This window comes from Myotis daubentonii, chromosome 17 (assembly GCF_963259705.1).
Source record: "Myotis daubentonii chromosome 17, mMyoDau2.1, whole genome shotgun sequence".
Classification (NCBI taxonomy): Eukaryota; Metazoa; Chordata; class Mammalia; order Chiroptera; family Vespertilionidae; genus Myotis; species Myotis daubentonii.
The window spans coordinates 51,184,415-51,197,436 of record NC_081856.1 but is presented as its reverse complement, the minus strand read 5'-3'; the positions used below and the strand labels follow the sequence as shown (position 1 = coordinate 51,197,436).

General features: G+C 63.8%; 1 protein-coding gene across 3 annotated transcripts in view; it reads right to left on the bottom strand.

Moving 5' to 3' along the window:
* Nucleotides 1–7,732, bottom strand: part of CCN4 (cellular communication network factor 4) — a 967,918-nt gene extending 960,186 nt beyond the window's left edge. For 2 of the 3 annotated variants that reach the window (XR_009449612.1, XM_059672356.1), the window contains exon 1: nucleotides 7,106–7,394. Coding sequence is in view for 2 of the 3 variants with exons in the window: in XM_059672356.1 (XP_059528339.1) it covers nucleotides 7,106–7,177 (72 nt within the window). In the remaining variant the exon portion in view is untranslated. Of the gene's footprint in view, nucleotides 1–7,105; nucleotides 7,395–7,627 lie in introns of those variants that run through there. The other variant, XM_059672357.1, reaches the window with a different exon arrangement.
* Between the last annotated feature and the right edge of the window lie 5,290 nt (nucleotides 7,733–13,022).

Here is a 13,022-nt window from a genome sequence, read left to right as displayed (position 1 = left end):
CGGGGGCTGGTTAATGCGGAGTGCTAGGGCCTGGGACACGGGGGCTGGTTAATGCGGAGTGCTAGGGCCTGGGACACGGGGGCTGGTTAACACGGAGTGCTCGGCCCCGGGACACGGGGGCTGGTTAATGCGGAGTGCTCGGGCCTGGGACACGGGGGCTGGTTAATGCGGAGTGCTCGGGCCTGGGACACGGGGGCTGGTTAATGCGGAGTGCTCGGGCCTGGGACACGGGGGCTGGTTAACACGGAGTGCTCGGGCCTGGGACACGGGGGCTGGTTAATGCGGAGTGCTCGGGCCTGGGACACGGGGGCTGGTTAACACGGAGTGCTCGGCTCTGGGACACGGGGGCTGGTTAATGCGGAGTGCTCGGGCCTGGGACACGGGGGCTGGTTAATGCGGAGTGCTCGCCCCCTGGGACACGGGGGCTGGTTAATGCGGAGTGCTAGGGCCTGGGACACGGGGGCTGGTTAACACGGAGTGCTCGGGCCTGGGACACGGGGGCTGGTTAATGCGGAGTGCTCGGGCCTGGGACACGGGGGCTGGTTAATGCGGAGTGCTCGGGCCTGGGACACGGGGGCTGGTTAACACGGAGTGCTCGGGCCTGGGACACGGGGGCTGGTTAATGCGGAGTGCTCGGGCCTGGGACACGGGGGCTGGTTAATGCGGAGTGCTCGGGCCTGGGACACGGGGGCTGGTTAATGCGGAGTGCTCGCCCCCTGGGACACGGGGGCTGGTTAATGCGGAGTGCTAGGGCCTGGGACACGGGGGCTGGTTAACACGGATTGCTCGGGCCTGGGACACGGGGGCTGGTTAATGCGGAGTGCTCGGGCCTGGGACACGGGGGCTGGTTAACACGGAGTGCTCGGGCCTGGGACACGGGGGCTGGTTAACACGGAGTGCTCGGGCCTGGGACACGGGGGCTGGTTAATGCGGAGTGCTCGGGCCTGGGACAAGGGGGCTGGTTAATGCGGAGTGCTCGGGCCTGGGACACGGGGGCTGGTTAATGCGGAGTGCTCGCCCCCTGGGACACGGGGGCTGGTTAATGCGGAGTGCTAGGGCCTGGGACACGGGGGCTGGTTAACACGGAGTGCTCGGGCCTGGGACACGGGGGCTGGTTAATGCGGAGTGCTCGGGCCTGGGACACGGGGGCTGGTTAATGCGGAGTGCTCGGGCCTGGGACACGGGGGCTGGTTAACACGGAGTGCTCGGGCCTGGGACACGGGGGCTGGTTAACACGGAGTGCTCGGGCCTGGGACACGGGGGCTGGTTAATGCGGAGTGCTCGGGCCTGGGACACGGGGGCTGGTTAATGCGGAGTGCTCGGGCCTGGGACACGGGGGCTGGTTAATGCGGAGTGCTCGCCCCCTGGGACACGGGGGCTGGTTAATGCGGAGTGCTAGGGCCTGGGACACGGGGGCTGGTTAACACGGAGTGCTCGGGCCTGGGACACGGGGGCTGGTTAATGCGGAGTGCTCGGGCCTGGGACACGGGGGCTGGTTAACACGGAGTGCTCGGGCCTGGGACACGGGGGCTGGTTAACACGGAGTGCTCGGGCCTGGGACACGGGGGCTGGTTAATGCGGAGTGCTCGGGCCTGGGACACGGGGGCTGGTTAACGCGGAGTGCTCGGGCCTGGGACACGGGGGCTGGTTAACGCGGAGTGCTCGGCTCTGGGACACGGGGGCTGGTTAACGCGGAGTGCTCGGCTCTGGGACACGGGGGCTGGTTAACACGGAGTGCTCGGGCCTGGGACACGGGGGCTGGTTAACGCGGAGTGCTCGGGCCTGGGACACGGGGGCTGGTTAATGCGGAGTGCTCGGCTCTGGGACACGGGGGGCTGGTTAACACGGAGTGCTCGGGCCTGGGACACGGGGGCTGGTTAACACGGAGTGCTCGGCCCTGGGACACGGGGGCTGGTTAACGCGGAGTGCTCGGCTCTGGGACACGGGGGCTGGTTAACGCGGAGTGCTCGGCTCTGGGACACGGGGGCTGGTTAACGCGGAGTGCTCGGCCCTGGGACACGGGGGCTGGTTAACGCGGAGTGCTCGGCTCTGGGACACGGGGGCTGGTTAACGCGGAGTGCTCGGGCCTGGGACACGGGGGCTGGTTAACGCGGAGTGCTCGGCCCTGGGACACGGGGGCTGGTTAACGCGGAGTGCTTGGCTCTGGGACACGGGGGCTGGTTAACGCGGAGTGCTCGGGCCTGGGACACGGGGGCTGGTTAATGCGGAGTGCTCGGGCCTGGGACACGGGGGCTGGTTAACGCGGAGTGCTCGGCTCTGGGACACGGGGGGCTGGTTAATGCGGAGTGCTTGGGCCTGGGACACGGGGGCTGGTTAACGCGGAGTGCTCGGGCCTGGGACACGGGGGCTGGTTAACGCGGAGTGCTCGGGCCTGGGACACGGGGGCTGGTTAACGCGGAGTGCTCGGCTCTGGGACACGGGGGCTGGTTAACGCGGAGTGCTCGGCTCTGGGACACGGGGGCTGGTTAACGCGGAGTGCTCGGCTCTGGGACACGGGGGGCTGGTTAATGCGGAGTGCTTGGGCCTGGGACACGGGGGCTGGTTAACGCGGAGTGCTCGGGCCTGGGACACGGGGGCTGGTTAACGCGGAGTGCTCGGGCCTGGGACACGGGGGCTGGTTAATGCGGAGTGCTCGGCTCTGGGACACGGGGGCTGGTTAACGCGGAGTGCTCGGCTCTGGGACACGGGGGCTGGTTAACGCGGAGTGCTCGGGCCTGGGACACGGGGGCTGGTTAACACGGAGTGCTCGGGCCTGGGACACGGGGGCTGGTTAATGCGGAGTGCTCGGGCCTGGGACACGGGGGCTGGTTAACACGGAGTGCTCGGGCCTGGGACACGGGGGCTGGTTAACGCGGAGTGCTCGGCTCTGGGACACGGGGGCTGGTTAACGCGGAGTGCTCGGCTCTGGGACACGGGGGCTGGTTAACGCGGAGTGCTCGGGCCTGGGACACGGGGGCTGGTTAACACGGAGTGCTCGGGCCTGGGACACGGGGGCTGGTTAATGCGGAGTGCTCGGGCCTGGGACACGGGGGCTGGTTAACGCGGAGTGCTCGGGCCTGGGACACGGGGGCTGGTTAACACGGAGTGCTCGGCCCTGGGACACGGGGGCTGGTTAACGCGGAGTGCTCGGGCCTGGGACACGGGGGCTGGTTAACACGGAGTGCTCGGGCCTGGGACACGGGGGCTGGTTAATGCGGAGTGCTCGGGCCTGGGACACGGGGGCTGGTTAACGCGGAGTGCTCGGGCCTGGGACACGGGGGCTGGTTAACACGGAGTGCTCGGCTCTGGGACACGGGGGCTGGTTAATGCGGAGTGCTCGGGCCTGGGACACGGGGGCTGGTTAATGCGGAGTGCTCGGGCCTGGGACACGGGGGCTGGTTAACACGGAGTGCTCGGGCCTGGGACACGGGGGCTGGTTAACGCGGAGTGCTCGGCCCCCGGGACACGGGGGGCTCCGTGGGTGCTAGGAATGAGTGAGCACCGTGTCTGCACCCCCCCCCCCCACCCCTCGCTCTTTAGACATCGGCAAGATGAATGACACGATGCTATCGAGCCCTTCCCTTGATTTCCGGGCTGCAATTGGCATCCGGCCTGGCCCCTCCCAGGGCCCCACCTGGGCCAAATGGAAGCCACTGTGTGTAGCAACCCCCCCCCAGCCCCCCCCCCCCCCCCCCCCCCCGCCGCCCAGAGACATGGTGGCGGCTCCTGGGAGGAATCCCAGGGCTGCTGTTCCTACAAAGTCAGAGGCTGCCTCCTGGCCTTTGGCCGCGTTGGTGGCGGAGCTGGGGGTTCCGAAACCCGAGGGAGGCGCCCTCCTCCATCCTGCTAGGGGCCCCGGGGGCGCCCAGCCCAGGGTCAGGGTCAGGTCTCCCAAGGCCCCCTTTCCAGAGGGCGAGGCTGCCAGGGTTGTGCCAGGTGGAACTGTGTGCCGTGCCTGCCAGGCTCCCACCAGCGCCCCAGACAAGCCGTGGGCAGAGGGGCCCTGAGCTGGGAGCAGAGCGGCCAAGTGGCGGGAGGAGGCTCTAAGCGGGGGTTCGTGGGTGTGGGGCTGCGGTGAGGTTTGAAACGCTCGCTCAGGTCTAAACTGTGGGGAGGAGGTGTAACCAAGCCTATTGTTCCTGTTATTGCCCATTCATTCATTCATTCATTCATTTATTCAAATATCACTTTATTGATTTCAGAGAGGAAGGGAGAAGGAGAGAGAAACACCAATGATGAGAGAATCATTGATTGGCTGCCTCCTACATGCCCCACACTGGGGATTGAGCCCACAACCAGGCATGTGCCCTTGACTGGAATTGAACCCGGGACCCTTCAGTCCACAGGACAACGCTCTATCCACTGAGCCAAACCGGCCAGGGCCCATGTTCTCACACTTTTAAAAAAGGGCAATGCCACATCCAGGGGGTCCTTGGAGGAGAGGGCGAGTTTGCATCTCATGCCCGGTGCGCCCTCTTCACGCATTTACATGCACCATGGGGATCTGTGCCTCAGACAGGCTGCAACCTCACGCATGCCATGCACACATGTGCCCCTTTGCACACATGTACCCCTGTGCACACCCCACATGCATTTATACGGGAGAAGCGATATGGGCAACCAGAGACCTAACGTTTGCCCAGGAATTTATGAGCACAGTGTTGGTCGCCCCAGTCCCAGACCCCTGGCCCCTGAGGATGCTGTGTTCTTGCCCCCGCAGGAGGGAGCTGGGGGCCCCATGAGCCAGCGAGGATAGGGAGGTCCAGAGCGGTGAAGGGACTGGCGGCAGCTGGAGCAGCCAGGGCGGAGCTGCGCCAGCCTCTCTCCTGGAGGCCACCTCTCCCTGTCATCGCATCCCGCGGCGTGGGTGGCTGTCACCTGCCCCGCTGGCCTGTGAGCCCTTCTCGGGCATGTGCTTCTCTCTGCAAAGTGCATGGACCACGAAGGCAGCAGCTGTCCTGCCAAGAGCTGGACCGAGGTTCACTGAGTGTTGGCTGTGTGACCTCGGGCAAGTGACTTAACTTCTCTGAGCTCCAGGTTTTGCATCTCCAAAGGGGGACGGTGACATCGCATAAGGGTACTGCTGGGAGGACTTTCGGAGGCCCTCCCTTCGTAACTGTCCGGCGGATGGACTGAGGACGGGCTTAGCCGGACACGCAGCGCCTTTGGCCCAGGACTTGGCAGCGCACACCAAGTACGGCCCCTTCCTCTTGGCACCTGGTGGGCACCGAACCCCGCAGGAGGAAGAAAAGCACGAAGAGAGGGAGGCGCCCCATCATCTCGCCGCGCTCCCCAGTCTGCGTGGCTCAGGTTCACACCAGCTGCCCCGTCTGGCTCGCGGGGTTCTCTCTTCCTCCTTCGGTCACAGGACCTTGAGAGAACGTCTCAGCCTCAGCCCCCTCACAAGCCCACTTCCTCCAAGCGTTCCTGGCAGTGTGCTCAGGCTGCTTCTTCCATACGAACATCCAGCATCACTTTTTCCGTTAGCTTCCCGCTGGGACCCGCGCGGACTCGCAGTCCGCTGATGTGTTAGCGTCTGGGGTTTCGCTAGAAAGCAGGGCGGCTGCCGTGCGTCCCACGGCCCTGACGGGGCGGGGAAGGAGCCCGCGGGCTCCAGCGCTGGGCTTTGTGGGGAGCTCCTGCCTGGGGAACAAGTGGGGACTGGGTCGTGTCGGGTTCCCCGAGGAGGTCCCCAGGCAGGGGCTGCACAGAGGAGGCACCTCGCCTTCCATCTGTTGTCGGGGACCGTCCGGACTCGTGGGTCCTGTGCGTGTCCCCTCGGCTCGGCGCCCCTCTTCCCGGCTCCCCTGGCTCACGGAGGCTCCTGGGGCTCCAGTGTCCTGGGATCCCCCCTCCCCCGGCAGACTTGTTTCCCCCCTTTCCCCCTTAGGCTCGCTGCCCCACACCCTCACCTCTTCTCCATCCAGCCCCTGTCCTCCCAGCGGGCTTGGCTCTCCCTGGTCTGCAGGAAATAGTCATTTCCCCAGACTTGGAAAGCTCTGGGAGAAAGCACGGCTTTGGCAGGAAAAGGTCTACGTTGGAGCCCTGGCCACCGCTTCATTAGGGGGCCCTGGGCCAGGCCCTTACCTGCTCTATCTCCATTTTTTTCTCTCATTTGCACAGAGTCAATGTCCCTTTCTGTAGGACAGGAGGCTCTGTGCAGGTGCGGGAGGCTGAACAATGAACCAGAACCGACGCTCCCCACGCTGGGGGAGCTCCCACCACCCAGCTCCTGTGGGGCCGCTGGCCAATAGCTGGCCGCCAGCTCTCAGCCCCAGATCCCGTTCATTCAGAGCCCACAGGCAAGCTACTTGCTCCCTGAGCCTCAGTCTTCTCATCCATGAATGGGGCACATGGATCCCAAAGGAAGCTGGCCATGTGAGGGGAGCTGGCCATGTGAGGGGAAGAAACCCCTCTTGCCGCTCACCGCCCGCCCCCCGGCTTTCCCTCTGGCCCTGGGGGACTGGATTCAGAGCTCTCCCCTGCCCCCTGCGCACCTGCCCCTGCCTCCATGCCCAGCCCCAGCGGGCTGGCACCGTCTGCCACGTATCTTGCTCCCCTGGCTTCTTGGGGGTGCAGACCAGACCTTCCTCCCGCCCTTGGAGGTCTGTGCAAGCCCAGGCGACAGAAGTTAGAAAGCATCGCAGGCGCCATGCCTCATGCGGCCCTGGTGCTGAAAGCTGGCATTTTCCTGTCCAGCTTCTCTTGGCATTTTCCACGTTCCCTTCCTGAGTATACCCAGCCCCTGGAGACTCATGTTTTCCAAACCCCAAGACTCAGGAAGCCAACTTACAACTTGCTCACAGTCACGCTGCTCAGAGAGGGCGAGCGACTAGCCCAAGGCCACACAGCCAGTCTTGGCAACGCTGGGTCTGGAGCCCGGGCCCCGGCTCCGGGGCCCCTTCCCTCCCGTGTGGCTTCAGGTGTGAAAGGAGGCAGGCGGGACCCGCGAGCGTGTTTCTGCAGGTGCTGCCCCTGCTCTCGCCCTGCCAGAAGCCGCGGATCCGAGGCAGCCCCCCTCCTCACCCCGGGCCTCGCCCCTGCCCCCCTCCAGCCCCTCTCCTCCGGCCGGTCCCCTCTCCGAGCCCCTCCAGGCGGGACTCACCGTGGCCAGGGCGCTGCCCGCGGTGGCTGCTGCGGTCATTACTGCCAGCGTCCAGGGCAGGAACCACCTCATGCCTGGGGGTCAGGGGCCAAGGCATCGACCGAGCAGCCCGGGAGATGTCCGCGTCTCGGGGAGCGGGCCCAGACTGGCGGCCCATCGGGAGCACCAGCCCTGCTCTTCCCGCCGCCCTGGGGGGTTTTATGAAAGCGAGATCTGACGTCAGGGGTGAGGACAAACCCTGCATTTTCCTCTGAAAAAAAAAAACTTTTCCTGCCTCTCTCTCTCTCTCTCTCTTTTTCTTTCTTCCCTCTGTCCCCACCTCCAGCCCCGCTTGGCCACCGCCCCGGCTCTGACAGTCTTAAAGGGAAAGTTGCCGGGCTCTGATTGCAGGCGGGGGCGGCCGCAGATTCCCACAGAGGAGCCGGGTCACCAGGGGGTGTTTCACAGAGCTGGGAGGGGGGGGCGGGGGGGGCGGGAGGGGGTCCCCGGGAGGGTGCCGGGCGGAGGCGGGGATCCAGTTACCCGTGGGCGGTGGGGGCTTTGAACGCTCTCCCAGTGGGAAAGGAGCTCCCTCTCGTTTCTGCCGGCTGCGCCCACTTCTGGTTTTCATCCGTCACCTTTCACTCGCCCGGCTGCCGGCAAAGGGGTGGCTCCAATTCCCCATCTGGAAATGATAGGCGTTCACCGATGCACCAGGCGCTGGCTCGAGTGGCCTCATTATCTCCCCACACATGGAAGCCGCGCCACTAACTCACAGGGGCTGCCGTGCCCTGCTCCCAGCCAGCCTGGGGGCTGGGCCGTCCCCCCATATCTGGGCACTTGTTATCCCTGCTGGGTTTGGGGTGTCTGGCCTTCTCCCCCTGCTGGACACGTGCCACACAGGTGAGGGTCCCCCATGGGTCCTGTTCTGCCCCGTCCAGCGCCCGCATCCCCACGTGGACCTCGGGGACGGCCTTCCAGGGGTCCCAGCCTCTATCTACCATCCGTGCTTCACACTAGGACCCTGGCTCTCTCCCCGATGCAGCTCCCAAGCCTGCACGTTGACCTAGCGTGGCACCCCGCCCTGGCCTGGCCCCGCGGCCAGCTGCCTCCCTGGACACTTCTCTCCCCACTGCCCCTGTCCTGCCCCCTCTCGGCCACCACGGCCTCCAGCTGTGCCGTCACACCCCAGCGGGTGTCCTCTCTGGGCCTCGGTGGGACTCTCTGTCCTGTGGTTTCCTTCCTGTGTCTCTGAGCGCCCAGGAGACCCTAGGACCCACGGGGTGTCTTCAGAAACCATCTGAGAGGGAAACAGGGGGTCGGGGAAAGGTGGGGGCCGAGCGGGCCCTGGGACCCGGTGCACAGGAGGTGTGTGCAGGGTGGGGCGGGTGACAGTGCATTTCCCCAGGCGCGAGGCCAGGGTATCACACAGCCTGACTTACTCCCATTGTTCTTGGCAATTTATTATTCCCCCACTTTACAGATGGGAAAACTGAGGCCCAAGGTCTCCCAGCTGGCACCTAACAAAGTGGGGGTTCAGTGCAGGCCAGCCTCACCCCAAAACCCTTGCTTTCCCCTCTACCTGCCCAGGTAGAGGTGCCCACCTGTGCCCGAGGCTGACGGCTGAGGTGTGCTCCTGTCTGAGTCAGCTGTGACTCAAGAACCGAGTAGCAGGCAGGGGAGCCCGTTAGGAGGAGCACATGTATGGACTGGGACACGAGGGACATTAACCTTGACCCCTTTAGATGGTCCCTCACTCTTACTTGGGCCCCAGGCCCAGCCAGGCGGGAGGCGGAGGACGGCGCAGACCACTGCCCACGCTCTGCCCGCCGGAGAGCTGGTGGCTCAGCCCAGCGGCCTCTGCACCCTGGTGGGCGTGTCCCACGTTGTGTGTCTCAGTAGCCCCGGGAACTGGCGTCCTGCCGCTGCCCCGCTGCCCCCCGGTGGGCTTCCTGAGACAGATAACTGACAAGCAAATGGGCTGTGAACGGGGCTGGAGCCTCCAGGCGCCTGGTCCTGGAAGCTTCTGGAATCTTCTGCGCATCTGGCCCTGGTCAAGGGGCTTTGCGTCTGGCATGGGAATGCTCTGGCCCGGCTCTGCTCCCGACATTTCCCCCCCCCCTCGCCCCCCGCAGCCCCTCTGGAATGTTTGCAGCTGTGCCGGGAGGGCTGGTGGGGGCAGCGCCGAGAGGCCCAGGCCGAGGGCGAGGGAACAGCTGGGTCAGGGCCCTGAGCAGGGGAGGGAGACCCCAGCCCAACAGAGAAGGCGGTGCTGCCTGCTCTGACTCTCACCCACAGCCCCTGGCAGGCGGTGGGGCGTCTCCTGAAGGGGACACGGGCTCTGCTCCCCTCAGACCCTTGAGCGCCCATGCGCAGGCGTCCTGAGCGCTTCCACCCGCTGAGCCTGCGGGGCGTGGGCTCCCCACTCAGAGACAATGGGGTGTCGGGGTTTCCAGACCAGGGCCGGGTCCTGCAGGGCGCTGCCTGCCCCGGGGAAGCCTGAGACAGACGGGAGGCGGGGGGGGGGGGGGGGGGCTTCCTGCATTCTTCTTTCAAAAACGATTCACGTCCAACTTCCAGGAAACCCTCATCTCAGGGGCCCCTGGGTACATGTCACCGAGTTTTGAGGACGCGCGTGCAGCTGGGACGCCTGTCACCATGGCCTCCCGGGTTCTCCGAGCTCCGCGAGGGAAGCCGCGGCTCATGCCCTTTTGCGTCTGGAGGCCTGGACTCCACGCGGCATTGGTCTGGCTTCGCTCATCATGGGGAGGAGCCGAGGCAGCTGGCGTCCAGCTGGGGGAGCGGGAGGGACACGGTGGACATGACTGTGCGTCCACGGAAGCAGCTCACTGATGAGCGCAGGGCACGGGGGCCCCTCCAGCAGAGCGGAGTGAGCAGGAGCCAGGCTGCCAGCCAGCACCCCGCTGTGCGCGAGACGGGGTCCACAGCGCGCTCCCAGCTGCAGGTTCATGCACAAGTTCAAGGGCACACGCTAGAGAGGCTGCCATGGGGGAGGGAGAGGAGGGGGCAGGACAGGGGAGGAGAGGGAACAACATGGTCTCAGGGAGGCGGTTGGAACGCATTAGAGAGAGAGCCCTGGCCTGGAAAATCCCGCCTGCCTCCCTGTGTGCACCCCGGGCAGCAGCACACATTTAAGAGAAATAGAAGAAGGAGGAGGAGGAAGAGAGAGAAAGGAGGAAGTGGTGGGGGAGGGAGGATGAGGAGAGGGTGCACAGGGCCCTTCAGGCAGCTGTCTGTGCGAGAAGAGCCCACGCGGGGAGCAGCCCAGCGCCCTTTCCCGGTTCAACCTGACAGTTGCCGGGGACAATACTCGGCAATCAAAAGGGCAGCGTAGAAACTGGCCCAGGCTACGGTCCTGGGGAGGACAGGGCCCCCGGCTGGTGTGGGAGGAACTAACGGGGCCTGAAGACCCGACTCCTGTTCTGATTTGAGGGCTATTTTTTAAGAATGTATTTTTATTGATTTCAGAGAGGAAGGAAGAGAGAGAGAGAGAAACATCAATGATGAGAGAGACTCATGGATCAGCTGCCTCCTGCATGACCCCTACTGGGGATGGAGCCCACAACCCAGGCCTGTGCCCTGACCGGGAATTGAACTGTCAACGTGGAACCACTGAGCCACGGCGGCCGGGCTTGAGGGCTATTTCTACTTGTGCATCTGCCTGTGTACAAACCACACGGAAGAGCTCAAATACCCCCGCTTATGGGGTCTTGGAGCGAGTCTTCACCGCTCAGGGCGCCGTATTCCTTTCTGTGACATGGGGACACGGAGCTCCTCCGGCGGGCGGTGGCGTCCATGCGGCCACAAGCTTGTGGTCTTGCCCATGCAGCCTGGGCCTGGCGCCGAGATCGGGTGCCTCCCTTAGGGCCCAGGCCACGGGCGGTCATTTCTGCAGCACGCCCGGCACTGCCTCAGGTGAGGCCCCTCTCTGGGCCTCTGTTTCCTGTCATGTACAATGAGGGGTTGGGCCCTAGCCAGTTTGGCTCAGCAGATAGAGCATCAGGCTGCGGACCACAGGGTCCCAGGTTTGATTCCTGGTCAGGGCACATGCCCGGGTTTCGGGCTCCATCCCCACCCAGTAGGGGGTGTGCAGGAGGCAGCGATCAATGATTCTCTCTCATCATTGAAGTTTCTATCTCTCTCTCCCTCTCCCTTCCTCTCTGAAATCAATAAAAATATATTTTAAAACATAAATAAATAAAAGGAGGGGTTGGAAACGTCTGCCCCCGACTTACCGTACCACCTCAGCTCCTTCCTCGGGACGAGGGAGGGGGGACAGCCCCCTTGCCCGCGGGCCCGCTGGCCCTCAGCCCCTGGCGGGATGGCACCGAGTCCATTTGCCTTGAAGGCCCCGGGGCAGGCTGGGCTCTGCGTGGGCGGCCTGGCCAGGGCGGGGGCCTGGTCCCGCTGTCCCGGCCTGGGCGCCTCCCTCAGGCACAATGCGCCCTGTCTTCTCTGCAGATCTGGGTTAGATATACCGTCTGCTGTTCCCTTTCCCCGTATTCTCTAGGAGTTTCAGCCAATCCCGCTCCAGAGAAAGCTGCCAGGTCAGGGGGACCTGGTCACTTTCAACAAATTGAGCACAAATGTGATGTTCCCCCAGACACACAGCCAGGCTGGTTTCCAGCACAGCTCACCTGGGCCCACATGCGGGGCAGATGCTCAGCGCGGGGCGAGCGGGGCTGGGGGGGAGGGAGGGGGGATGTCCCTGTGAGACTACGGACGCTCGCTGGTGCTCCACACAGGCCCCTCGTCCTTCCAGTTCTCCCTCTGTCAACGGCAACGACTAAGAACAGCGCGGGAAGGGCTCCTGTGAGGGTTAGAAGAGAACATTTAGAAAGATCTGGACGACTGTCAGGCGCATGGAGCCATGCTGGCTATTAAATATGCATACGTCAGCGAGGAAGGGAGAGGGAGAGAGAGAAACATCAACGATGAGAGGGAATCACTGATCGGCTGCCTCCTGCCCGCCCCACACCGGGGATGGAGCCCGCAACCCGGGCCTGTGCCCTGACCAGGAATCCAACCGTGACCTCCTGGGTCATAGGTCGACACTCAACCACCGAGCCACGCCGGCCGGGCAATGCTGGCGATTTTAATACCAATTTATGTGTGTGTGTGTGCATGGGAGTGTATATATATGTATGTAAGTACGTAATTTGTCTTTCTTTAAAAATAATATTTGCTTAGCAAAGAAACTTTGTGAAGAGGGAATTCAAAAGCTGTAGAAAGATGTGCTCGCAGAGATAAGCACTGTCACCGTTTTGAGTGACTTTAGGCACTTTTTAGACACTGTGTTACGTGCATATTTAGAAGCCGAGGTCATGCTGCTTTACGCATGTGCTGTTGACGTTTTAGATGACACAGTTTTGTGCCTGCAGCGTTCTGGGAGGGCCTGGTTGGAAATGGCTGCCTGCTGCCCCTGGTGGGGACCCCGTGAGGCTCATGAGAGCACCCCCCCATCCTTGGGCACTGTGCTTGTTTGAGGTCTCCCCACTCTAGAAGTGCAGGCTCAGGACTGAACCCAGGAAAACTGCATTACCTGTGATGCCCTCCTATGGGCCCAGGCTTCAACAGCTGTCCATCACCTCTGCCACCCGTGGACTGGGGATCCGCCTCCATCTCCCTCCAGGGGCCGCCTGCCTGCACCCACTGGGGAGCCACACATGCCCACTCCTCCCCTACGCGCCTGCCCTGCCCGGATGGGGGGGGAGGAGGGGGGAGTTAGGGACAAGGGGGGCGAGGGAAGGTGCCAAGTAAACATGGGTAAAAAGAATGCTATTTGCTGAGATTTTTTTTTTTTTTTTTTTTTGGTCTTTCAGGGTTTGGCCCAGAGCTTCAAAGCCCGGGTTCAGAAGTTTCTCTGTTTTTGTTTGCCTGAGTAGGAGAAGCCCAGTGTCCTGTTTCCGAACCCATT